General features: G+C 47.1%; 1 protein-coding gene, 1 non-coding gene and 1 pseudogene across 2 annotated transcripts; 1 reads left to right on the top strand and 2 right to left on the bottom strand.

Moving 5' to 3' along the window:
• Nucleotides 1-1,354: 1,354 nt before the first annotated feature.
• On the bottom strand, nt 1,355-1,515 carry LOC135380014 (U1 spliceosomal RNA). The gene has a single exon (XR_010419456.1). It is a non-coding gene; the product is annotated as a U1 spliceosomal RNA (small nuclear RNA).
• Nucleotides 1,516-7,121: 5,606 nt separating this feature from the next.
• On the top strand, nt 7,122-11,142 carry LOC135387767 (uncharacterized protein K02A2.6-like; annotated as a pseudogene).
• Nucleotides 11,143-12,331: 1,189 nt separating this feature from the next.
• On the bottom strand, nt 12,332-16,717 carry LOC135371262 (uncharacterized). The gene is made up of 5 exons (XM_064605355.1): nt 16,551-16,717; nt 16,169-16,493; nt 15,137-15,427; nt 14,182-14,379; nt 12,332-13,384 (listed from the first exon to the last, which is right to left on the bottom strand). The coding sequence occupies exons 1-5, from the start codon at nt 16,568-16,570 to the stop codon at nt 12,986-12,988; spliced, it is 1,233 nt and encodes a 410-aa protein (XP_064461425.1). The 5' UTR covers nt 16,571-16,717; the 3' UTR covers nt 12,332-12,985.
• Between the last annotated feature and the right edge of the window lie 10,193 nt (nt 16,718-26,910).

The following is a 26,910-nucleotide window of genomic DNA, read 5'->3' as shown; positions in this document are numbered from 1 at the left end:
CAGTCCCACTGACACCGAAAACCGAAACCTTCACTAAAACCAGCTTTTTGGAAAACCAGTCGCTAAATCGAAAATCCCTCAACCGGGACAACTTCTCTGAAACGATCCCTTCTGGACCATAGGGGCACTCCAAGAAGGAAGCAGTGAACTATCTGGGTTTCCCTTCCGTTTTTTCTTTCTCTTCATGCATTTCGATATCTGTAGAATATGGAGGCACCATCAGGGGTACGGTACCATTTCTTCGTCCCATGTCAACTCGAACCTTTTTTTTTTTTTTTTTTTCGGAACACGCTTGGAGAGGTGCTCTTGCGTGAATTGCTTTAATATAAAAGATACGCTTCCTATACGAAGAGACAACTTTAAGGCCTAAGGGTAATTCTCTGCAATGACCGCAAACAGTTCTTAGATACTATGCAGCGGCTACCCGCGGTGCACTACTTGCCAATATTGTGCAATGAAGTATATCGGTGGTTACGACTGTATTATGCCTGTCCAATTGTCTGGATATATATATACTTGTATAATAAATATAACACGACGGTCATCTCGTCACAACCTCATCACGAGAAAAATACATCATATCAGGTTTAATGACACATATTAACTCGAAATACATACAGTTGTCACATATTTTGACAACTCCACACAGAAGGGCATCATGTTGACCACACAGAAATTAGGAATGTTCGCTTAAGGTCCATTTCTCACCTACAGCCATACGTACACGTAGTGATTAGACGTTTGCATTTCTTCAATGAGTGGCCATAATAAGTCCGTTGCAAAACAGAAAAAACATGACATCGTTCGTGCACAGCTGATTCCTGCTAGCACTCACGCCATAATGGCCGGTCGCGCAATGGCGAAATCTGCTTTTCGCGGGGCCAACAACAGGGGATGCATTATATTCACCTGTTCACACGTATTAATCTTGGTATACAGCTCCGAGATGTAAACGTTGCTTCCCGTTTAACACAGAAAGCGTACGAACGCCGTGTTACAATGCACGGACACACGGCACGGATACAGAGATGCACGGATAACAAGCCCACTGTGACACATGCGCAGGGGAGCAGGATACGGAAAGCTACTCTGTTGGTAGATGATTTCGTATATGTGCACGAGTGGAGCAACAGATAGTTTTGTCTACATTGAAATAATGAATAAGCTATTAGTACACACACGCCATGCCCATGTTGTCAAGCTTTTTTTCTATTTCACTTTATTTTTATTTTCTTGCTACACTTCCGAGGCCCAGAAGTGCGTCGCACTTAATAAAAACAGCATCAAATCCAGACCAATCGCACTTCTATCACATTCTCACAACTCAAACATCCTACTTTTTAAATTCAATCCAAGGGGGATAGCGCATACGCGGTCTCCCAGTACCAAAATTGCATGCCCCGTCTGCCCCTGTTTGGGGCAGTGGCAGGAGTAAACCCAAACGTAGTGCAATGTTAGGCCTCATCCTGGGAGAGCCTCCTCATTGATCAAGGCTACCCGGCATAAGGTAAGCATGCCTTTATTGCTGTCGCTACGCGGCCCCTTCCCTAGATGGGTTGTCGTTGCAAGAGTGTTTTGTCGATCAGTCCTTAGCCTACAACCTCACGCGACAAATAGTTACAAGAATTGTGCTGTGCGTTTATATTCAAAGGACAATATTATACACGTGTTTCTTACTTACTATTGATATATCACACAATATATAAGAAACGTGGTCACAGGTACCGGCTTGTTGTACTACCGCCCTGCTGAGACAGCGCGTGCGGAGACAGCGGAGACTGCTGCGGTGCCACTCAGATGATGGAGAAGCTATATTGCATCTCTGGAAATTGTTGTGTAAAGCTACTCCGAATTAACAACAACAACGCAATTAGAATGACGATGAGTGAGGTATTTCATCGCCAGGGGCGATACTCTACCCCCGTTATCCGCGGTAATCTGGTGAAATTGAATAATGAGTCGTCCTAGAGTGAGGACCAAACTCCTACGGTGTCCGAAAAGTACTAAAAGCTATTCCCAATTAATATTATTATATTGCGGTAAAATCAGTGGACAACAATACTAACGACGACAAGAAAAGCTATCACAGACAGTTTTGAGATATGTTAATTTTTGAACTTTAAATACAAAAGGAAGCCCCGCGACCTACTGACCACGGCCCCCACAGATCCGCGATCACGCCCACTTCTCACTGTTAACCAGTTTTCATTGCTTGTGAACTGTCATTTCGACACGGTATCGGCGACGAGTACGTATTGTAGCTCAAGCATACAACCACAGAGGTCAGACTACAACGTGTTGCTGAGGTTTTGTTCGAAACCATGCTTGTGGGGTTTACGAGGCTTCCCCCAGACGTCATCCCTGAAGAACCGAGCGCCAAGTAGGGCGACAGTCTGTACCCATTTTATCGGTGGGTGTCCGGCGGTGGGTTTCGAACCAACCACCTCCCGCGCGCCGGGCGGACGCTCTACCACAAGGCCACGGCGGCGGTGCTTCTAGTACTGGATCTGCGGAATATAATGCAACACGATGTGTAGTGTGACGATTCACATTGCTATTTTGTATTTCGAGATTGAACAAATCTACGTACACAAAAAGTCTTACGGGTTAAATATTCGTTGGTGCAAAGATATTGATAGTTTCAACTTCAAGCCTGTGAGAGAGTTCGGTAGATGGCGCCAGCGACGGATTGGTTTGTGACTTCAACCTGCCAGACGTTGGCTACTGTCGGCTTTCCCTCTGTTTCTTTTTTTATTATTATTCTTGTTACAGAGTACGAGGACAGTCATGACCAAAACAAGGTGGAGTGGGTGCTACTACCGCGTACTAGCCCGAGACGTTCTTGTGGTGCTTGCTAATCTATCCACACCGAACAGCTGGCTGCTGGCGCTCACCCAAGCATGCTGGAATGATAATATTTTTTTGCAGTTCATACAGCCTACGTATTTTATTTTCGCGATTGCAACAGTTGGAAGTAAGAACACAAAGATACCCACAAAAATGAATGCACAACGGTTTCATTATTATTTAATATTTTGTTTTCAAATGTTAAAAAGCAAAGACGACCATTGGTAGGGTATCTCATTAAAAGCGACCACTACAATTTCCTCCGTACGGCGAAAAGATAGGTCTTGAACGCTGCTCCGAATGAAGTTTCCGTGCGTGCCACGCACTTTCATACCGCAGTCCTTCATTTTGCACGCGCGCATTTGCTGACAGGTTAGTCGTGAGCATTTGTCACATTATTCACTGGCACGTTGTGCGCTGAAAGATGAAAGTCACTGAAACGGTTGGCCAGCTGTAGGGATTCAGTGACTTTCATCTTTCATCGTTGATTTCTTAGGCAATTTGAGGCTTTGTTTCTATCTGTCCCTTCTATGTTGTTCCAGCCTCAGAACATCAGTTTATCTCACGTTGTGCGCGTTTTGCGTTCACTTAATTAAATACACGCTGAAGTGTAAGCTCTAGAACACCATAGCGAAGGAAAACAATGACTGCCCTAAGGTGTTGAGGGGATTCAGAAGTGTCTCCTGACGTTCCTACTTCGGCCATTGTTCAACACGAGGACTTCAGCAAGAAATTTGGAGCAATAACTACCTTTTTGGTAACCTGGCATGCATCACACGTGAGAAATACGATCATGAACTAAATCAGCTGAGCCGCTGATGAGCTCTCCGAAGTTGATTTCAAGGCTATGTGTTAAAGGTTGCGTGGATGTGCGAGCGCTTTTTTGCACGCCACAATGCAGCAATAGTCACCCGCTCACAACGTGCCCTGCGTTGCTATTAACCAGTTTCAGTGTTCCCAAGGATGACTTCACGTGGTTGTCGGAAGAGCAGTTTGTTTCCTTTTTCCGACTGTCCAAAGCCTCGTGTATACACATACAGGATGTATATGGAAACATGGGCATGGCATCGAGTGTTTCCCATGTAAGGAATGTTATCACCCGCATAAGCTGAGTTAGTGTGTTTGTAACCCACCATTGTGAAGTTAACTTCGTCTTGCACAAACATGACATTCCTTTATTTATGAAATATTTGGACACTGCAATAAAGAAAAACTAGCAATACTTGCGCTATTCATTTGTATGCTTTTTCTGAAGAAGCTTGTGCGCAAAATATTATGATATTGGAACCAGTTCCTACGGGAATGAGCGAGCACATATTTTATTGTCCGTATTGTTAGTAACTCTGATTGGCATACCTAGTATAGGCGGTCAATGCTTCCTGCGGTCCGCCGTTGTTGTCCCACCATTCTCCTTCGTTCTTCAAGGAGTTGGTGCGATATTGATGGTGGCACCTGCCTCATCCTCCGTCGACATCTGCCTCCTCTCCGCACATTTTGAGCTTGGCTGCATGCTGCAGCCGGCAACTCTCTGGAAGCCTCAGTAGGCTGTGTGTCGCCGTGAGCTCTTACCCGAATAACTGCTTAGTTTAGTTGTACAATTAAAAAGGAGGAGGGGGTCACTCGAAAAGCTCAGCAAGCACCTCGTAAGTCCAAGGTATATCTAAACAGGTAGCGCAACTCCCATAGGTCACTGTGTCTTCAGAATGACGCCATGATAGAGACGGTCAGCGCCATCCATCCGTTAAGCGGACTACTACGATTGTAAATAAATGACGTCAGGGATGACGTCAGCACTATGAATAATAACTAGTGCATAATTAGCCATGGCACGTCTACATTCGAGCACTTTGTTTGCCTTGTATACCCTTTCCCTCACCCAAGCAACAACACCAGACGAGAATACAGAAAAATAAATCATATCAGGTTTAATTAAACATATCAGTTCGAAATACATAGAGTTATCACAGATTTATACAATTTCAGACTGAAGGGCATCGTGATGACCACAGAGAAATTAGGAAGATTCACTTAAGTTCCATTTCTCTCCTAGAGCTACACGTACACGTAGTGATTAGACGTTTGCCTTTATTCAGTGAGTGGCTGTTATAGGTAAATTGCAACGAAACATGGCATCGTTGGTGCACAGCTGATTCCTGCTAACACTCACGCTATCATAGCCGCTCGTCCTATGACGAATTTTTTTTTTTCTCGGGGCCAGCAACAGGGGATGCATTGTATTCATCTGTTCACACAAGTGGTTCTTGGTCTACAGGTCCGAGATGTGAACGTCGTTTCCTGTTTAACCCAAAAAGTGCACCAACTCAGTATTACAATGCACGGATACAGAGATGCACGGACAAACACGCCCACTGTGACACATGCGCAAAAGGAGCAGGACACGGAAATGTACTCGGATGGTAGATGATTTCGTATATGTGCACGAGCAGGGCAACAGAAAGTTTTTTCTACATTGAAATTATGAATAACCTATTAGTACACACACAAGTCACGCCCCTGTTGTGAAGTTTTTGTGTTTACGACCGTACCTCTACTATGGCGGGCTAGCCCGCCATACCTCTACTGTCAACACCCAGGATCGCTCGCGCCTCTTGCTGGTGGCCTTCCCGATGGGTCTGATTTGGTATTCTCGCTTGTTTACGCTACCAGTTTAGATATGCCTTGGTAAGTCCACCAAATAACTTTATCCTCGTCAGTATAGCAATCTTCCACGCGGCGTATAGTGCACAGATCACAGTCCTCGTCTTCTACGAATGTAATGCTAAGATAAAATACGCAATTAATCCTCAACACATGTTTCGCGTGAAAAGCAAAAGAGACAGCTCCGAGCACCGAAGGATTCTCCTCGAGCCGATGACGGCAGCAGACGACACTGCACTGCATTCGCATTGGCTGATTCGTGTCTTACGTGCTCATCTAGCGAAGTATGTGCAAGGAGGTTCCTTTCCACGCGGTAACAAAATTTATATTTCTTTCAAATTTAGGCTTTTTGCTTGACAGACTTGCGTCTGCCATCGAGAGTAGCGTCACCGCTCCTCGCGCTGGCGAGGCTCGCCTACCCAGCGGACGACGGTGTCCTTACTGACCACTTCAGATCGTGCGTCGGCAGCACGCGCTTGCCCGACGGTGGGCATTGCCACGTTAGGCCGACGCACCGATGCAATGGCCAGTAATCCGCTCCTGGCCTGGCCTCACCTCAGCTGAGCTCACCTCACCTACCTCACTTCACGTAACCTAACCTAACCTTCAGGAGAGCAATGTGGTGCATAGTCCTGTGTTGAGATGTGTGGCAAATACAAAAATAGGAGCCATTGATGCGCTCATTAGAAATAACTCTTTTATGCAATCCGATGACGGTGGAGGTTGTAACCCATTAGGGGAAAGCCACTTAATGTTCTTGATTACCTTGAAGCGAAAAATAAATTGCTGTAGAGCTGATCAAACTTCTGAGCTGATCAAGCTGAGCAAACTGAAACATTTGTTGATTGTTTCATTAAGTTCGATAAGAGAAATTTGTAAAAGAAGTGGTGGCTTACTTTCTTAATTTTTGATCTCTTCAAAAGCGTAATTGTTTCTTCTACGAAGGGCGTCATTATTGCTACACTAAGAGGTTCTCCGAGGTTCTCTGCGGTAACAGAGCTAACAACAAAAATGTCTTGGACGAGGGGTTAAGAGACCCTCAGAGCAAAAGCTCAGGAAGGAGGTTGCAGAGCCTGCAGTTCCAATGTTCCAATGTTGCCAATGTTCCAGCGCCCCTGCTCAATAGTTACCATGCAGGAACAAAATGAAAAAATAACTAACCGCATGGGCAACACGAAATTGAATGTTCGTGTTGCCTATGCTCAGGTAGATTTCGTCATGGGTTCCGTCAACAGCTAGCGTGCAGTTTTATGTACGCTATTTTAGTGCACTAGTTTATCAATCACTAACAGCAAGCCTGTTGCTCAAGTACTCTTTGCTGTCGGCTGCACAACGAAAGCTATGCAATGATTCGGAGAGAAGTACTGTCATCATTGTAGTGTTGTTGTATTAAGGAAGACGACGACGGAGGACACGATGAGAGGGAAAAGGAAGTAGAAGTGACCGAGCGCGTGAAAACGTAGAATGTAGTTTTTGGTCGGGAAAATAAACAACGTGGTTGCAGTGTTTCTACGTCGTTAGTCCAAGACACCACAGGAAAAGCTGGCGACGAGGTATTTTCCATCAGCAACCCACGAGGATAACAAGAACAAGGAACCGAAGAACAAGTAAGGAATATGGAAACCCTTCTACCGGCGTTCCCCAAGTTCGATCCACACGGACGCGTCGTCACTCGCACAGCGTTGGACTAAATGGCACGCCCGTTTCGAAAACTTCCTTTTGGCCGCCAACGTCACAGATCCCACTAGAAAGCGTGCTATGCTGCTTCATTATGCCGGAGAGGAGGTGTACGACATTTTTCAAACCCTCCCAGATACGCAATCGGACTACGACACAGCTGTCGCCCGTTTGAAAGCGCACTTCGCCCCTAAGAAAAATACCGTGTACGAGAAACACGTATTTCGCCAAGCAAAGCAAGATACTGGAGAAACGCTGGACCAATTTCAAGTCCGACTGAGAAAGCTTGCAGCGACATGCGAATTCGCGAATACTGACAAAGAGTTGGTATCCCAAATAATCGAGGGAACTGCGTCACACAGATTACGCCGCGCCGCACTCCGTGAAACGGATATCACCCTAGACAAACTACTGGGAATTGGCCGTAGCCTTGAGATTGCAGAGCTACAGGCTTCCAACATAGAAGGTCCTTCACAACATCAGACAATTCAAAAAGTGGCAGCGAAGAAGCCCTGGCGAGGAGGAGCCACTCGCAAGGAGAATCGCTCCAACCACAGAAGCTCACAAAAATGCTTCGGATGCGGGGGAAGCTGGCCCCACAAGAAGGGAAAAGCGAGCTGCCCAGCGTGGGGAGCCACACGTCATAAGTGCCAAAAGAAGAACCACTTCGCCAACTGGTGCAAGAGCACTCCGAGGAACAAAGAAGAGGTTCGGTCTCTGGTTTCGTCAGCTGCCATTTCGGCAAGAGAGACTCAACAGAACTGCAGTTCAGACGAGTCTGTGTTCCACATACACAATCCAGCAGCCAAGCTCCCGGTAGTTACAGTAAGCATAAATCAAACGCCGCTGGAGTTCTTTCTGGATACTGGGGCTGGCGTCAACGTGGTCGGAGAGCGGACCTGGAGAAAACACCTTCAGACACCCCTGAATGCAACGACGACACGACTGGTACCTTACGGGGTTACTCAAGAAATCCCTGTTATGGGAGCATTCACGGCTTCGTTCAGCTTCAAAGACAGCGACGTGGAGGCACCGGTATACGTCGTGAGGGGACCACAGGCATCACTGTTGAGCTACAGGACTGCCATGGAGCTGAGACTCATCAATATTGTGCAGACGATAGCCCAGGAGACATCTGTAAGCATACGAAAGGAATTTCCAAAGTTGTTTGGAGGTCTCGGTCGACTCAAGAACTTCCAAGTGAGCTTGGAAATCTCGAAAGAAGTGAGACCAGTTGCTCGTCAGCATCGCCGCATTCCCTTCCGGATGCGGAAGGCATTGGAAGCTGAGTTGACTAGACTAGAGAACCTCGACATTATCGAGCGTGTAACCGGCCCAACCCCATGGGTCTCTCCTATTGTCGTGGTGCCCAAGCCACACACGGAAGGCGCCGTGAGGATGTGCATAGACATGAGGGAAGCAAACGTGGCCATTGCGAGAACACGGCATGTCATGCCGACTGTCGAGGACATTCTCAGCATCTTAAATGGCGCAGCGTACTTCTCTAAGCTAGACCTCAACGAGGGTTACCACCAGCTGGAGCTGAGTGAAGAGTCCCGAGCTATAACGACATTCTCCACGCACTGCGGCCTGAGGAGATACAAGAGACTGCTGTTCGGGGTGAATGCCGCAGCTGAGATCTTCCAAGATGCCATACGACAGATCTTGCCAGACGAAGATGGCATCATCAGCGTGAGCGATGACATTTTGGTGTCAGGACGCACAGTCGAAGAACACGACCGGAGGTTACGTTTGGTGTTAAAGCATCTCGAAGAGACAGGGATCACACTGAACGAGAAGAAATGCGTCGTAGGTGTCCGAAGTGTGAAGTTCTACGGTCATGTCTTTGCAGCCGGAGGGGTCAGTGTCGATCCTGAGAAGGTAGAAGCAGTAGTGGAAATGTCACCGCCTAGAGATGCAACAGAAGTCAGAAGTCTGTTAGGCATGCTTACCTACTGCACTCGGTTCATTCCACGCCTAGCAGAAATGGTGGAGCCTCTGAGAGGCTTCACACACAACGATGCTGAATTCATTTGGACGGAGCGGCATCAGAAAGTCTTCGAGAGAGTAAAGCAAGAAATGTCCCAAGTGCGCACATTAGCGTATTTCGACGACAGCAAGGATACCTACATAATAACGGATGCAGGGCCAGATGGAGTAGCTGGAGTTTTGGCCCAAGAGTCCAAAGACAAGGAAAATCTCAGCATCCTCGCGTACTACAGCAGAGCACTGACGTCAACAGAAAAACGGTATCCCCAGATTGACAAAGAGATGTTGGCGATCGTGTCGACAGCGGAACGTTTCCGTGCGTACTTGGCAGGAGCCAAGTTCACTATAAGAACGGATCATCTGCCACTGGTGTCCATTCTCAAGAACCCAAGCGCCAAGCTGTCAGCGAGATTGGAGCGGCTGAGCCTTAGACTACAGCACTACCTTTTCGACGTTCAGCACATCCCCGGAAAGGAAAATCCTGCTGACTACTTATCCAGGCACCCAGTACCAAATCGAGATGACGGGCCAGCTCGGGAAACCGTCGCAGTCGAAGAATACGTCTCCTTCGTTCTGAGAGCAGCTACACCCAAGGCATTAACGGTGCAAGATGTGGAAAAAGCATACAAAGAGGACCCGCAGATAAGCCTACTTGTCAAGGCACTACGGGAAGGTCACACACTACGAAGGTCACATGAGCGCCTCTGGAAGGACGAAAGGCTGAAGCCCTTCCTCCAGATTCGGGACGAGCTGACAGTGACCGAGGACAACGTCGTCCTAAGAGGAACACGACTGGTGATTCCAGAAAATGTACAAGACCAGGCTATTCACTTAGCGCACCAAGGGCACCAAGGCATCGTGAAGACGAAACAGCTCATCAGGGAAAAGATTTGGTTCCCAGGAATCGACAAGAAAGTAGAGGCAGCAATCAGACATTGCGAAGCGTGCCAAAGAACTGTTCAGGAGAAGAAGACATCGCCGCTTGTGATGACACCGCTCCCAGACGGACCGTGGCAATCACTTGCTGCGGACTTTGCAGGGCCTCTGCCAGGCCAGAAGTACCTGCTGGTCGTCGTGGACGAATACTCGCGGTTTCCAGTGGTTTCCACGCTCTCGTCTCTAAACGCGAAAACCGTCACGGCTAGACTGAGCGACATATTCGCTGTGCATGGAATGCCGTATGATTTGAAGACGGACAATGGTCCCCCTTTCTTTGGGAAGGAATTTGCTGAATTTCTGCGCCTGAATGGCATACGACACCACCGCACAACACCCTTGTGGCCGCAAGCAAACGGCGAGGTGGAGAGATTCATACGGAACGTAAAGAAGACCGTCAAGGCTGCGTGTGTTGGAGGGAACGATTGGAAGGAAGAGCTGAACGAGTACCTTCTAAATTATAGAGCAACTCCACACTCCACGACATGTGTCACACCATCCGAACTACTATTCGGCAGGAAGATCCGAGTGAAGCTTCCCCAGTTACGAGAAAAACACTCCAGACGAGAAGTTGAGTCCGTCGACCGACGACGGAAACAGAAGATGAAGAGCTATGCTGACGAAAAACGCAAGGCAGTAGCCCACAGCCTTCGACCAGGGGACACTGTACTTTTGAGGCGACCGTCACCGTTAGCTCACGAGTCTCCGTATGAGCCACGGCCGTACAAGGTAACGAAGGTCCAGGGTACCGCAATCACCGCGGAGCGTGATGACAGAAGAATTGTGAGGAACGCTTCGTTCTTCAAGCGCATTCCGCCGTGCCCTTCACGAGAGTCCGAGGACTGGGACCTGGTCGAGGATCTGGTGTGCACGCCGAATGACCCCCATTTCCTAACCGGAGGACCTAACACGAACGAGGGCCCAATCGTCGCCCGAGATGCGACACAGACGGGGTCCACCAGCACACGGAGATACCCAGCAAGGGAAAATCGTGGCACTCTGCCGAGAAGACTCCAGGATTTCATACTGAACTAAGCAGAACTGCATATTGAAGTGAGGGGGGAATGTAGTGTTGTTGTATTAAGGAAGACGACGACGGAGGACACGATGAGAGGGAAAAGGAAGTAGAAGTGACCGAGCGCGTGAAAACGTAGAATGTAGTTTTTGGTCGGGAAAATAAACAACGTGGTTGCAGTGTTTCTACGTCGTTAGTCCAAGACACCACAATCATATTTGCCACTGTTACCACTGTACTGTCATCATGTTGCTACTGTTATCATATGTGTGTGTGAATAAGCTTGATGAATCCACTGTTTCAGTTCCAACGTCTGCGTTTGTCCTGCACTGCAGTAGAATATCTAGAGCACATTCTTCTCCAACCTCCGCACTATCAACCTTCCCGAACCGTGTACTCCGGATCTCTTAACGATCTGGAATCTCGCCCCCTCTCTCTCTCACAAAATTGCTTTGTCTCTGGCCACATCCAGCGCACCAACGCTCTTCCCTCAAAACTTTCACCTTTCTGGATATCATAGGACTTCGGTCCTTATTGTGAAGTGGCTCATCATTTTATTCCCGCATCACCACCAGCAATGAGGTAGAGTATCGCCCCTGGCGATGAAACTACCCATTTATCATCTCACAGTAAAGTTGTCTGTGTGTGTCACTTCCTGACATCCGCCTCGTAAACCGGTAGAAAAATCAATGATAGACTCACAACCGCAGCGCATGTTGGGTAAGAATGAGAAACAGCGTGCTTGGACGAATGCGATAGCCCCCTCCCCATCCAAAAATGCAATCGATGGGAGTGTCCCATCCCTGCTCTTCCCTTTTCGTAGCTGCCTGCCAGACCCGCCGCCAGCGATGCTATTTCGAAACTTTGCAGACCAAGCGCGGAGCGCGCAATGTCCTTCGGCCAATGGGTATCAACTATGATGTCTGACGCAGTGATACCACGTGGTTATGTCGCGGAAACATTTTTTATAGCCGTGAATACCGCTAGCTGTAGAGGACTGGAAGGAGCAGCTCGGCAGGGGAATCCTCGAGCACCCGAACGTAAACAAGTCATCCGTGAAAATCGCCTAGAAGCGAAGCTTCGCACACGGCACGGAGCGGCTCCACTTACGCCCGAACCCTCAGTAAGGGCACGACAACAGATCACGGGAATACGCGGAGAGAGAGAAATGCCAACAGATGGCGCAGACATTCTTACTCGAAAGGGGTCTGACAGTAATAAGCAAGCTGTCTCAAACGCATTACGTAGCACTTCAGTATTGCTTGATACCTGTTCGCCAACCCCGGGCTTTTCCTCGGCGAACGTAGGTCCAAAATTAGTACGAAAAGTATGAAGAACTATGAGGTGATTAATTGTGTGAAATCAGCATGATAGTATCGTAAAACATGCTTATATTTATTTTTCGGTCCCCCACCAGTTACGAAAAAAAAAAACGATCCAGAGTGGAAATTCACATTCTGAAACAGAAAACGTCGCAGACAGATATTTACAACAGAATCGATAATCCCTCAGAGGGAAATATGTACATTGAAACAAGTTGCATGTAAAATGCAATTCAATTAGTTATGCCTTCCGACACTTTGCGAACCAGTCCCATTATAAATCAGTTCGCCAAATCGCATGTCAATCCTACGAACTATATCAGGATTTATCAACTAAAAAAAGGGGAACACTTGGAAATGTTGCTAACATTGTCATTACGGTATAACATGCTTCTTGAAAACACAATTGGGCTTCAACGAACTACGGCCACTAGAAGAAGTCTTCCTGCCCATCAGAAGGCGCCCATCTCGTTCGAAGAGTGCAATATGACTTGTGGTATCACAGACCATGCCGTCCGACGCTACACGGAATAATCAAAGTTCACATACTAGGGGCATTAACACTTTTGTGAATTAACATCATCGTAAAGGCTTGCCTCCATCTACGCTTATATCTGGAAGGGAACTTAGAGGTGAGGGATCGCGCCCGAGAATGAAGGCTCTCCCGACAAGAAATGTCGCAGGCAGAAGATCGTAAGCTCATTTGACTGGCAGACCCTGGAACCCTTTGCTCCGGAGGATAGAGCACGGTGGGCTTGTACCTATTCAGCCGGAAATATTCTCCCATGCAACAAAGGACGACAATGAAGACGAAGCTGCAGGCGATGACCACGGTCCGAAGAACGAAGCTTGCCCGATTAAGGCCTCTCTTCCTACAGCCGCTGCCGTAACTGTGGAAGCCGGGAGCGCAGGAGCACACTTTGTCCACGCATATGGCGGGCTGAAAACATTGGGTTCCAAAATTAGCGACACTCTGCCGTTCCAATGGGCTCAGTTTTATTTCATCAGCGAGATCTCAAGCGCCACCTGCGAATAAAGTAGGTGTTTCGAACGCAATCCGCTAGAAGGTTTTGACCCCGACACATTCCAAAACGAAGATGAGCCACTTGTGTGCATATCAGCGTGCATTCACACGAGTGGCGTTACCCAATACTCCGTCAGAATCGTCATACATTTTAATCTAAGCGCGAAAAAAAATCGAAATTTACGTTTTTCCTTCTACCCCCTCTCAAGGCAAAGACACGGTTCTAATTAGCGTCTCCAATTACTGCTCTGGTTTTGGTTTTTGGTAACCAATGGGATTTTCTGCCCCATCTCAAGGCGTGCAAAGACGCGGTTCTATTTAGCGTCTCCAATTACTGCTCGGGTTTTGGTTTTTGGTAACCAATGGGATTTTCTACCCCATCACAAGGCGTGCAAAGACGCGGTTCTAATTAGCGTCTCCAATTATTGCTCGCGTTTGGTTTTGGTAACTAATGGGATGTCGCGCCTCTTGAGGAGGAGAGAAGATGGAAGGCGCAACTTGCAGGTTTTTGACGCTTAAACCATGAATGGCGCAACGAATGAATCCTTCTTCCAACCTCTGTAAACGTAGTGGAATCTTTCATTTCGTAGGGATAAAGTTATGCGTTATACAGCCCCTCTAACGATACATTCCACTGAGTTTTTTAATGCCAGGAGGGTAGGGGGCTTCTTTGAGCTGATCCCTCTTTACGCGCATATCATGATCGAACTGACCTCAACGCAAATCCGGAAGTTGTCGCAAAATTCGTCTCGAACGACGTGTGTGATGCATTGCGAAGAAGCGTTCTCATATCCGTCCTGACAGATGCATCGGTTCTTTTCTTTGTCGCATTTGAGGCTGAAGCTACTGCACTGAGTCTTGAAGTAGCAAAACCCGTCAAAGTCGTGCTCGCGTATGCACTGCTCCAAGATCTGTAACAGAGGAATGCAGTCAGGTCAAACGAGTGTCCACATAATGCTTGGCTTGCGTTGTACTTCAATGCTTGAATGAAAAATTTGCCTAGAAGTAATCAAATGTTTACGCTGAGGAAAAAGGGCAGCCTCCTCCTTTCTTCTTCTGATACTACCGATACCACTACGTCTTCCCTTTCTGGCCTCGGACTCCCTTGGGCCGTAGAACGCAGCACACAGTGCTTCTCGTGTCCCACTTAAGGTCATTCCCACCCGACACCATCGTCCGTGCAGGAATACGATTTAGAGTTTTTGCATATTGCTGGACGATTATTCTCTTTATTTTTACACGACTTGCGAGCCATATAACGGGTGGAGAAGAAGAAGATGATGAACAAGCATGGGAACGAACATTGGAATGGAACGAGCATGTATGGGAGCACGAGAATGCGAGCTATCGGAACCAACAGAACATTTCTGTTTGGTCGGAGAAAATGCAGCCTCGCTGGCAGCCTACTCTTCGCTCAGGGCGGTGACATCACAGCACGTGAGCGCTCGCACAATAGTGTGCACAATAGTCGCAAAGAAGCTTCACGACTAGCACAGATTGTGAGCACAGCATAGATAAAGTTGCTCGTTTCGTTAGCCTGCACGACTCGTTCAGCTGTCTCGCGTCGTTAAGTTGAACGTGCGAAGCGATAAAGACCCCTGATCTTTGATCGCTGTGTAGCGAATGTTCCCAATGGTTCATGTTACCATGTGGTCACTATGAACTTACATCATTAAGGTGGGTGGTGGCGGCACATTCGCATCTTGGTAGGTCTTGGAGCCCAAACATGCAATTGACATCCTGGCCAACACAGTGCGCAGAGTGGCCACACAGTGAGCCAATATTTGAATGACCTGGAAAGTTGTCATTCGGTGTCCCGTCGGGCTTTCTATGGCTCTGAACTTCGAAGGCGCTGCTCAGCTGGTAGACAGTTCGGGTCTCCTTCCTGGTGGTCACACGGCAGCTGACAGTGTGAGACCCTAGAGAAGCGACTTTGACACGGAGTGCGCTGTAGCGCATCTGCGGAAAATTTGAGTATTAAATTTTTTGTTTTTATTTTTGCTTAAAGCATCACTACAGACTGCGGAACTCTCGTGTCTCCAGAACACTACCAAATATATGCAATTACAATACGCGCATGTTGTACTGCATTCTCCCAAATATGCTTTCTCAATGCGACACAGGAGTATCATAAAATTACTTTTGTGTTTCCAGAAGTATGACGTCATGCGCTGCGGAATCTGCCCGCGCGTGGGAACGTTGCTTCTCGAAGGTCGATTTTTACCCCTCTGCACAGTTGTTGGCAATCTTGTCACACTGGGAGGAAAGGGAGGCGGGCGCTACTGTTATGCGAGAGACGGCCGAGTATTTGGGGACATCACTTGTTCGTGGAGAGCGTCTCCAACCAAGTCCGCAAAAGAAAGTTCGCTAACAAATTCGCTTTCACTAATAAAGCGCGTCATATTCGCTTACGGCATATATGTATATTTTGCGCATTGAGCCGTCGACCAACTTTTTAGTCTCGAGTGGCATGTTAGCATCGTTATGCCCGACAAAGCCGTAGGGTAGCACTATACAGTGCATAGGTGAAGGTTTACGAAAAATGTACGAGTTTCGCGGACCCGAAGGCGTCTTGATGACTGACGTCAGCGCCGTGGGAGAGTAGGTTACATGAAAGGGCTAAGAAACCTCCACTCTCTAGTAAGACTGTAGCACGTAAGACGATAGCAAACACGTCCGATGGAACACAGCTAGGCTTACCTTGTAATTTCTCGATTTCACGAGGATGACATTCCGGTTAGAGTCTTCGACAACTTCGTACAAGGCTCTGGATGGTACCTCCTCTTGGTCGACAAGCCATTGGAAAGAGACGTCTTCGTCGGCCAAGAGCGCCATACAGACGAAGCGTGCCCTGTCTCCCTGGTGGACGACGCTCCGTGAAGTGTACAAGCGCAGGTCGAGAGGCGTCCCCTCCAGAAGATACTTGTCCATGAAGGTGTCGTTCCCTGAAGACTCTCCGCATGGAACCGATAAGAGCAGCAAGAGGAAGGCAACTTCGTATCGGTGCTCGCTTCTCTCTTGAAACCTGTCATGAAACATCCCTTTCACCAAAATCTCTAGACCCTACGACCGACGCACCCACCTGATGTAATGCTGTCCCATATGATGGTTCGAGATAGTAATTGAATGCCTCAATTAGCGCTATTGATGCTGTGACATCCAAGGAGCGTTTGCTTCTGTCTCACAATCACAGAGCGTTCTTCTCACGTTCTCTGTCACGCGCATACTTACAACCACTTCTTCTCGTAGGCAGGGACCAGACTGTAAAACATAAAATATTTTATCTTCGCTTTCCCGTGGTATAGATTCATAAGCAGCACATTAAAAATGAAAAAAGAAAGAACAAATTCAGGTAATAGAACTTTGTCGCATAATAGAAGGTGGTTTCGACAGGACAGGGCTTACATTGCCGATTTATATATGTAGGATAATTGAGGAGGTAGCATACTTGCTCCCGTAAACTTCGTCTTCTACTTTTTAAACCGGTGCTCGTTTTTATTCTGCGGTAACAGAGAGAAGAGAGAATCTGTCTCGAGCGAAACTCGATTGGGTTAAAGGACACTCAGAGAGACAGTTTAGGGGGAGATGGCGGAGCCTACGGAGCAAAAACTCAGGGCCCTTCCCCCAAGGCGCACACACTGTATAGGCAATATAGGAGATACAGGTACCATATTTCCTATAATACGTATATTTCCTCTAACCCATGTAATACCCATAACTCCTGTAACACGTATATTTCCTCTAACCCTTGTAAGACCCATAACTCCTGTACTACCGATATCCCTTGTAGGTCCTTTATCCAATAACATCACATGTATAGGACATATATATATATATATAAGTTTTTTCAGTAGGGCTGTTGTGGGTTAATTTTCACACCGATGTACAGTGAACCCTCGTTATTATGACCATGGTTGTTCCCGAAAATTTTGGTCATAATGCGGAATTGTCATATTAACGGGGGGATTTGCAGAGGTTTCACAGCATTGTTCCCCAAGAGTATGGTCGTAAAGCGTGTATGTCAGATTATCGGGGGTCATATTAACGAGGGTTCACTGTATTACTGATAACTCTTGACAAAGCTATTTTAGAATGAGGACTACTGCCTCGTGATCTGTGAAATAAGTCGTGATGCGCTCGGTATTCTTGACGATGTCTCTGTTTTCGCAGGCCAAATCAATGCAGGTCTCGCTCGAGGTTGTTGCGGTCCATTTTCTGGTGGCCAGTTCCAACATCGACGCTTCTTGTGGACCGGTCACGAAGTTGATGGTGTTTGCGTCGATGTTAAAGTCCCTCAGAGTCCTTCAGTATCGGGGGATAGCATTAGAACTGCTAAGGCGTATGTGAGTTATATAGGTTGTGGTGGGGGCAAAGTAGGCGGCTACTACTATGAAGCCACTCTCAAAATGTACCACACATAGCCCATCCACGTCTTCGCAGTCGCCATAGAGGTCTAGGGGTCAGTGGTGGTCCCAAGCCCCCCCCCCCCTGCCCCCCGAAAGCATAGCCTGGTCCAGTTTACGCCTCTTTCCATATGACACTCTTCAGGAGAGCGAAGGGGGCGCACACCCAAACTTGTTACTCATAAGACTTCCCATCGTCTAGCATACCAATCCTTCCCGCTGACCGCAACACACAACAAACGGGACCCAGCTACCAATCTAGTAATAAGGAGTAACAACTTGTGCGCCTTCACTAATACAGGGAAGCTAAGCAATATTTACCAGCATCGTTTGTGAAATGTCACAAAGATGTCAAACACCACTGTCAAAAGCGTTAAGGTTATGCTTGATCTTTATGTAAATTAAAGCCCTTAATATGTTATCGCTTGTGCGTTATTGTCACTAATTTTGAATGTGCTCCTAATTGTTATACCTAAATGCGGAACCCTGCCCCCGAAATTATGTTAACGAATGAATGCTCCAGCTACGTGTTTGACAGAAGTTATCCACTGAAAACAGCCGCCGAGTACCATATGGGCGGCTCGATGCTAGCTAGGTCGACATGAATGCGGTCCAGGTAGAGCACAACAAGCTTTATGCTGCGCACTATACCTAAAATGAATTACCAGTGATAGGATTTCGTGCGAGAAAAGGTTGAGCCCGTGTCCAGAACCCCTCCCCTCCCCCTCCTCGCACCCAAATGGATAGCGACTGGCTGCTAGGGGTGAACCGTTGTCTTTATCTCCTCCTCCTCATTCGACCTGAGTTCGAATGTGTTCGAGAATGTGTGAATATACTAGTTCCTGCTGTGCACGGCGAAGTAACCGTTTTCAGAAGCGAATGCCGCGAAGCCGCCATTTTGAAGCCCCCTGGTCACCATACCCAGAAACCCTTCTCCGCTCTCACCGACATCTTTGCACCTCCTCTGCTTTATCTTTGCTCAGTTCGAAAATGTAGTGTGTAGCTTAGTGCATAACTGCAGCGTTGACAGCGCAGTGCGAGCTGCGCGAAGGCTTCAGGACGGTGGATGTCGTAGCCGACAATGGGGTTGTCTTCGCCCCATACAGAGGGAGCTAGTATCCAAGCATGGTATGGATTCTCTGGTTTGTTCCCGGTATGCCACACCATATAACTTAGTAGACGGGTAGAAACCCAGCGAACCGGTAGGGAAGTATGAAGGGAGTCGCCTCAGGACGAGACGAGAGCCGCCGATATTTCAAACAGAGACTGTTCTTCTTCTGGGCACCTTCCTCACCATTGGTATGGTATTTAAAGGATTACGTATGACGTGTTACAGGTTCGCGGAAATTGTGAGCCGATAGCCCGGGGGGGGGGGGGGGGGATCCGCTCAGGCTGTCACGGCCGAAGCGAATGGCCGCTTTATTAAAGTGTGGGGGGGATTATGTGATTGAAGTCATCTTTGCTCCAGACCGGTTACGGAACTACCAAGTTTACGAACAACGGGAAGGACGGGACAACAGGCAGGAATGGGCAAGGATTCTGAAATACGAGAAGGTTAGTGGTTACGGTGGGAAATTTTCAGAACAAGCACTAGGACTACTAGGACTATCGATCATCCCTAAGACGCACGAGTCCCTCAGAGAACATAAGGTACGACAAACTTCCTCATCTGGCAAGAAATCGATTTTCATCAGTGGATAACACTTCTTCTTGGAGCGTCCTAACGGCGAGACACCTTGTCTGCAGTGCAAGGAACGGCACGGGAACATTTCGGTGCTGATCCTGGACATCTGGCCGGCCACGACAGCGATCACCCAGAGGCCGCTAGGATGACTCGTATGCGGCAGGCCGTTCAACACGGGCGAGCCGGGGGCTCAACGAAAGTCCACCGGACACCGGATGCAGGTTTTGCTAAAATGCTGTGGCCACACCACAGACGTAGATGTTTCCTACCTGTTTCCTGCAAATCGGCCTTTGTTTGCCTATCTCCGTATAGTACTGTACTCTCTTTACCACACTCTTTACTGGAAATTTGTGCTTGTCAAGATAGATTTGAACGCTAGTGCAACAAGTAGCTTCAGCTCTACTCCGTCTATTTCAACAATCTTTGTTCTTCCGCCATAAAACCTCGAGTGAACTTATCTGAAAAGTTCAGTGGCAATTTAAAAGTAAATGCGAGAGAAATCCCTTAGCATTGAGCGCCTTTTCCGCTTCGTACTTGACTTCCACAAAGAGAGAAAAAGTACACAAGCGAGCTGGTTCTTTGACTTCCACATCCGGTCTAAACCCAACTTCCGTTTGTCCACTTCCGGTCCCATTCGACTTCCGCTTATCCACTTCCGGTGGAACCTGACTTCCGGTTGTCCACCTTCGGTCTATACTTAACCTTCAGGTCGAAGTTTCAATGCAAGTCCATGTTTTTAGCCTCAATCACTTTCAGTTACCCTGTAATTACACTTTAATTACCGAAGCCTACCTGAGGTTCCCTTGAATTTCATTTAATTTCGTTTAATTACATTTACTTGCTTTCATTTCTCAGTTTTCCTTTAACTGACGTTAATTGCCTTCAATTAAATTAGTTACCTCCGGTAGCCTACCTCCGGTGATCTTTAATTTCATTTAATCTTTCTCTTAATTACACATATCTTGCACTCATTATTAAGCTCAAGTTGCTTGCTTTAATTGCCTGTAATTACGTTTACACACATACATACACTACACACACATATACATACAGGTTTTTGCATTTTGATACTCCTAATGTAACGCATTAAAAGAACACCAAAAGCAGACAACTCATATAACTCACACGACCTACTTTTTGAATTCAGTGTGAGGGGAACAGCGCATACGCAGTCCCCCATTACCAAAAATTGCGTGTCCCATCTGCCCCTGTTTGGGGTAGTGGCAGGAGTTAACATAGGAGTAAGGCCTCGTCCTAGGGGAGCCCCCTTGTTGATCAGGGCATTCATTGTTGTAGCTATACGGCCCCTAGTCTAGATAGGTTGTCGTTGGAAGGGTGTTTTGTCGATCAATCCTCAGCCTACAACCTCATGCGACAAGTTACTAGAATTGTGCTGTGCGTTTATATTCAACCCGCAATATTATGCACACTCTTACTTACTGTTGATATGTATCACACAATATATAAGAAACGTGGACATAAATAAAGTGTTCACCGACTTGTTATACAACCGCCCTGCGGAGGCAGCGCATTGCAATGTGACAATTTCTCCTGGGGTGCCACTCAGATGGTGGAGAAGCTAGATTGCATCTCGTTGGGAAATTGTTGGGTATATCTACTCCGAATTAACAACGACAACGCGATTTGAACGATAATGAGTGAGGAGTTTACCGGGGGCGATAGTCTACCCCCGTTACCTGCGGTAATCTGGTGAAATTGAATAATGAGTCGTCCCAGAGTGAGGACCGAAGTCCAAACAGTACTAAAAGCTATTCCCAATTTATATTATTATATTGCGGCAAAATCAGTAGGAAACAACAATAATGACGTCAACGAAAGGTATCATAGATAGGTTTGAGATAACTTAATTTTTGAAGTTTAAATACAAAAGGAAGCCCCGCGAGCTACTGACCACGGCCCCCACAGATCCGCGATCACACCCATCTCTTTCCACTGTTACCCCAGTTCTCTTTGCTTGTGAACGGTCATTTCGACACGGTACCGACGACGACTACGTATTGTAGCTCCAGTATACAACCACAGAGGTCAGACGTTCGGTTCAAGTTTTGTTCGAAACTATGCTTGTGGGGTTTACGAGGCTTCCCCCAGACGCCATCCCTGAAGAACCGAGCGCCAAGTAGGGTGAGACTGTCTGTACCCATTTTACCGGTGGGTGTCCGGCGGTGGGTTTCGAACCAACCACCTCCCGCGCGCCGGGCGGACGCTCTACCACAAGGCCACAGCTGCGGTGCCTCTAGTACTGGATATGGGGTATATAAGCAACACGATATGTAGTGTGACGATTCACACTGCTATTTTGTATTGAGAGGTTGAACGAATTTACGTACAAAAGATGTTTTACGGCATCAAAATTCGTTGGTGTAGAGGTATTGATACTTTCAACTCAAAGCCTGTGAGAGAGTTCGGTAGATGGCGCCAGCGACGGATTGGTTTGTAACTTCAACCTGACTGCCGTTGGCTACTGTCAAATTCCCCTCTGTTTCTTTTTTTTTAATTATTATTCTTGTTACAGAGCACGACGACGGTCAGGACGAAAACCAAGCGGAGTTTGAGTGTTATTTAGATGCCAAGAAACTACTGCACTTAGCAAGAGATGCTACAAGGGAGGGATCAGAGTTCTCGTGGTGCGAGAACTGTGATCGCGCATGACAGGGCGCTCTGTTGCGTTACCGTTGTTTTAGGAGTTGATCAGCATTGTTTTACGAGAGGTCCAGGGGTGAACCGTTGTCCCTATCTCGCATGTAGATGGTCACCCCGGCCCCGCGGTTCTTGCAGTCCCGTCGAAAGCCACTCAATCCCCTTCACCTGCAACGGTTCGTTAGGGTCCATCCAGGTCTCTGACCAGTACAGGAGTAGAAACAAATGGAGAATAATCACCCCGTGGAAAGACATCTAATCACTGCTTCTTTAAATCTACCCCTAATTATTACATCCGACACTCAACGTCTTCTACTAGACAGGGGCAGCGCGCATGCTAGGTTTCTGGATTGATATATCGTTATAATAAAAATCGAGAATCGAACAAGCTATTTTGTACACAGCGACATGTAAAATTGAATACAGAATACACGACAGAGCGTACGACTGACACGATAAACTGCCATCCCCTCATACCGCTTTTTCGGCCTGGGTTCCATTTTGAGGTGTATGTAAGAGTAACACAACCTAGATAGGCCATGCTTCCCTCTCCCGTGCCGTGACGTCACACAATTCCGTTCGGCTGCTTTGTTTGCTGTCGCGAGACCCTACATTTCTAGATGCCCGCGTCCTACTGCGCGCGTGATGATTTTATGACTGAATGAGCTTCCATTTCACAAAAAAACAGGACAAACACACACAGAGCGCTACTTTCAACACTGTAATGCATACACACAGAAACCGCTGTTGTAGTGAATGAGCTTCTTAGCGTTGTAGTATGCTTGATCGGCAAGCCCCAGTGCCAGAACAATTATGACACCGGTCCAAAACGGATGAATTTTAGTCGTTCTGAACTGTCAAGGACAAACGTTTTCACAAAAGCTGTCAACTGTGTCCCTCGGATTTTCTTTTTTGTTCAACTATCACTAGACCTTGCCAATGGAATACGGAAGAAGAAGGAGATGCACACGCATTTACTATTACGTATATCAATACGTATTTACTTCATGAAGTACAGCACTGCATACAAGAAAATTCACTGGCGATTTAGAGGTAAATGCGAGAGAAATGCGTTAGTATTAAGCGCTTTTTTCCAGCCTACACTGCACTTCCGGGGTGTTCTTCGGGGTGACTACGAGGGGTGTTCAAGCCAAACAGGGTCTTTTCATTCTTCGCAAAAGTAAAATGAACTTACAGGCGAGAAATTAGTTTTATTTTTCAACGTAATCTCCAGCTGCACTAATGCACTTGTCCCAGCGTTTCATGAGGGCTTGGATGCCAGCAGCGTAGAAATCCTTACCGGAGTGTAGCAGCCATGATCGAACCGCATTCTTGACCTCGTCGTCGCAACTGAAGTGGCGGCCCCCAAGGAACGCTTTCAGTGGCCCGAAGAGATGGAAATCGCTGGGAGCGAGGCCTGGACTGTAAGGGGGATATGGCAGCAACTCCAGCCAAGTTCAGGAAAGGTGCGTGTCGTGAGATGCGCGGTATGCGGGCGTGCATTGTCCTGTAGGAGGAGGACTCAAGGTAAATATAAATGGTAGCGAAGGCGGGAAAAAATACGAATTCTGTGTTAGCAACCCTGCGCCCTTCATGATACACATGCGAGCGTGGTTGTTGAGGGGAAAACTACAAAGGTAAACAAAAATAATTTAATCGGAGGCGCGAGTAATGTGTGTACTAATCCAATATGCATGTTTTTAATATAGCAATTCGCGCGGTCTGCCAGTAATACGTAAGATTATAGACAGAGCCGAGTACGCTTCCAGTTCCTGTCACTCTCCATGTTGTTATATAGGAGTTTGCGGTACGTTCACTGCGCACTTTGTGACTGTTCATAGCCGTTTTCTTCTTCATCGTCGTCTTTTCAATTTCAAACCACCAAGTCCAACATGGGACATTCCTCGGAGGAAGGCCACATTTCAGGACAGTAGCCAACTATTGCTTTATTTGAGTGTCAAGAATGTGGACATACTGACTTTGGAGCTGGCGATTCCTCTTCCTGCCTTAGCGACGTTTGTGGGTGCGTGTGAGGAAGCCTTCAAAGCCAACGTCAAGGCATTCCTCACCTCCCAAGGGGTCAGGTCCAAGCTGTGTGAAGTGTTGGACACACTTGTGCCAAAGACATTGAGTTTGTGTTCTTCATCGGTGTATGATTATCTATTTCACTTTTTTGTGAGGGTACGGCTGTTCTGGATTGCACGACAAAGGAATGAGGAAGTACGAAGTAGTACGTTTCGTGAGAAGGCACTGCAGCAGGCAGCGAGACTAAGTTCGTAAACTCTGCACGTTGTTATGATGTAACTAGAAGTTTTCTTTACATGCAAAAGGATATGCATGGTTCTGTTGTCTATCCAGTGCTTTCAGTTATAACCTAGATTACACATGATCTCTTGTAAATCTTCCATTCCTGTGTAGCATACGACTTGTCAAAGTGCACTTTTGCACATAGTTCCTTACTATGTTATTTGTATTTTGACAGCCATGCAGAGTTCAGTAGTCTGTACCTATTATTTTTATGTTTAGTGTATGTACACCTGTGTATATAGATACCTAGCATAAATTTTCTATTTTGAATCTTCAGCAGTTTGCCTATTCTTTGATACGTATTATGTGTGTACCTGTGTACATAGATCCATAGCACGTGATTTTATATTTTGAATCCTGCGCTGAGTTCAGTAGTTGTGTGCACAACCGCCAGTATGTGGGCGCAGTTATGTGCAGGGCTAAGCACCTTGTGCAGCTTGAAAATCTACACCACATGGCAAAATGTGCACAAAATAGCAGAAGCAGAGAACATTGTCGATGCTTTGACATGCCTTTAATGCAAAAATGCTGTTGTAATCAAAGTAGAAGTAGTCATCAGCAGGGTGTGTACACACTGAACAAGGTTGTCATTGCTGGAAGCTGATATTATTGTGGGTGTTTTGCAAGATAAAGTATCACACAACTGAGCTAATGCCAAAAACTGCGCAGACATAGCACCACACCGAATGCAAATATCATATAACGTGATCTTCAAGTGCAAATATGTTCACTTCCACCTTCTTTGTACGAGAGATATGTGGAAAGTTCCAGATGTGCATGAGGACAGCTATAGCAGCATGCATTGGACATTAAGGTCCTGTGCCCCACCTGTGTTTGCTGGAGTTTGTAAATTATCCGTCCATGCTTATTCAGTACATGGACTGTCATACTGGTTATTTTGCACATTATTCTGTCGTGGGTATTTATGATGAAAGATGGAAGTCACTGAAAAGTCACTGTGTTCCAGCCTCAGAACATCAATTGTCTCATGTGGGTATTTATACTGTTTACAACGGCATGGCGAATTTACCTGTGATAAAAGAAAGCAAGCCCCCACCTGGTCTCCTGTGTCCTTTGTTGCATGCATGTCGCTAGTGTTGATTCTTCTCTGTTTACAAATTGTTTATGAGTTTTTGCTCTTGGATTTGCTTTCAACAGCGATTGTGATATTCCGCGGCTCGACATCGCGATGGAAGGAACGCGCAGCGCGAGTGCCCGGCCCGCGCTATACCTAATGGTGACGTACCAGGTGACGTCATTATGACGGAATTTGTAGTTTGCCCCGCAACGGATGGATGGCGCTGACGGTCTTTATCATGGCCGCCCTTGAAGACGTGGTGGCCAATGCAAGCTTCGCTACCATTTATATTTACCTTGGAGGACTCCTTTGGTGATGAGGTCGGGCCGCTTTTGCTTCAGCGCCATATGCACATCTTTGGGAACCTGGCTGTAATATGCACTATGATTGTGGTACCACTGGGCAGAAAATCAACATGAACAACGCCAGCGTTGTCCCAGAAAACCGTGGCCATGGCCTTACCGGCAGACGTGGCGCTTCGGAACTTCTTGGAACTTCGGAGCTTCGGAACTTCGAGCCCGGATGCTTCCACTGTTTTGGTGCGCGTTTAGACTCAGGAGTGAAATTGTGCACCCACGTTTCATCGCACGTGAGGCTCCGATCAAGGAACGGCTGTACTTCAGTGTCGAAACGGTACCTTAGCTCTTGGGAGATTTCCAGTCTTCTCTGCCGGTCAAACACGGAGATCTACGTCGGGACCCAAAGGCCAACAAACTTTCCGAAACTGGAGGTGTTCATCAATGATAGTGTTCAACGCCACATAAGGTCCGTCTTTCGAGCTAGTTCGAGACATGTTATCCGTCGGTCTTTGAAGATCAGGCGCTCCACAAGTTGGATGTTCTCGGGAACTCTGACACTGGGCTCTGAGCCGCCCTGGTCGGGATCGTCCTGCACTTATGTAAGTGCATCGTGGCCATAGTGAGCCTGAGGTCTTCTGTGAATTTCGGATGAGTTTACGCCTTCATTCACGAGAAACTTCATGACAATTCGCTGTTCGATGTGCGCACTCACCTCGTTGTCGGCCATCTTGTCCAGCACATGTCTTCTGTTTTGCACAAACTTTGGACCGCCACGTGGTGAACGCGGAGGCCTGTCGCGTGTGAAAATTACGAAAAAGAATTAGCGAGAGCCATTTGTACACTCAGAAGACAGAAAGTCCCGGTTTGACGTGAACACCCCTCGTACATACACCTTTCTCTATTTTGACACTCCTAATGCTAACGAAGAAATTTAAAAAATAAAGTGAGCACTGAAGCAAATGCAAGAAAGTCAATGCAGGTAATGATATCACAACCTCCTCAAATCTGTCAGG

Source organism: Ornithodoros turicata, chromosome 1 (assembly GCF_037126465.1).
Source record: "Ornithodoros turicata isolate Travis chromosome 1, ASM3712646v1, whole genome shotgun sequence".
In the NCBI taxonomy this organism is placed as follows: domain Eukaryota; kingdom Metazoa; phylum Arthropoda; class Arachnida; order Ixodida; family Argasidae; genus Ornithodoros; species Ornithodoros turicata.
Note: the sequence above shows the minus strand (reverse complement) of the source record. Positions and strands in the feature narration are given on the sequence as shown.

Bases quoted from the DNA above. Each gene is read 5' to 3' on its own strand.
- LOC135371262 (XM_064605355.1), bottom strand. From the start codon at position 16,570: ATGGGACAGCATTACATCAG. The intron at 14,380-15,136 runs GTAAGTTCATAG...CCTCTGTTACAG, and splicing joins CCACCACCCACCTTAATGAT to ATCTTGGAGCAGTGCATACG. The intron at 13,385-14,181 runs GTCAGTTCGATC...CAATGTTTTCAG, and splicing joins ACTTCCGGATTTGCGTTGAG to CCCGCCATATGCGTGGACAA.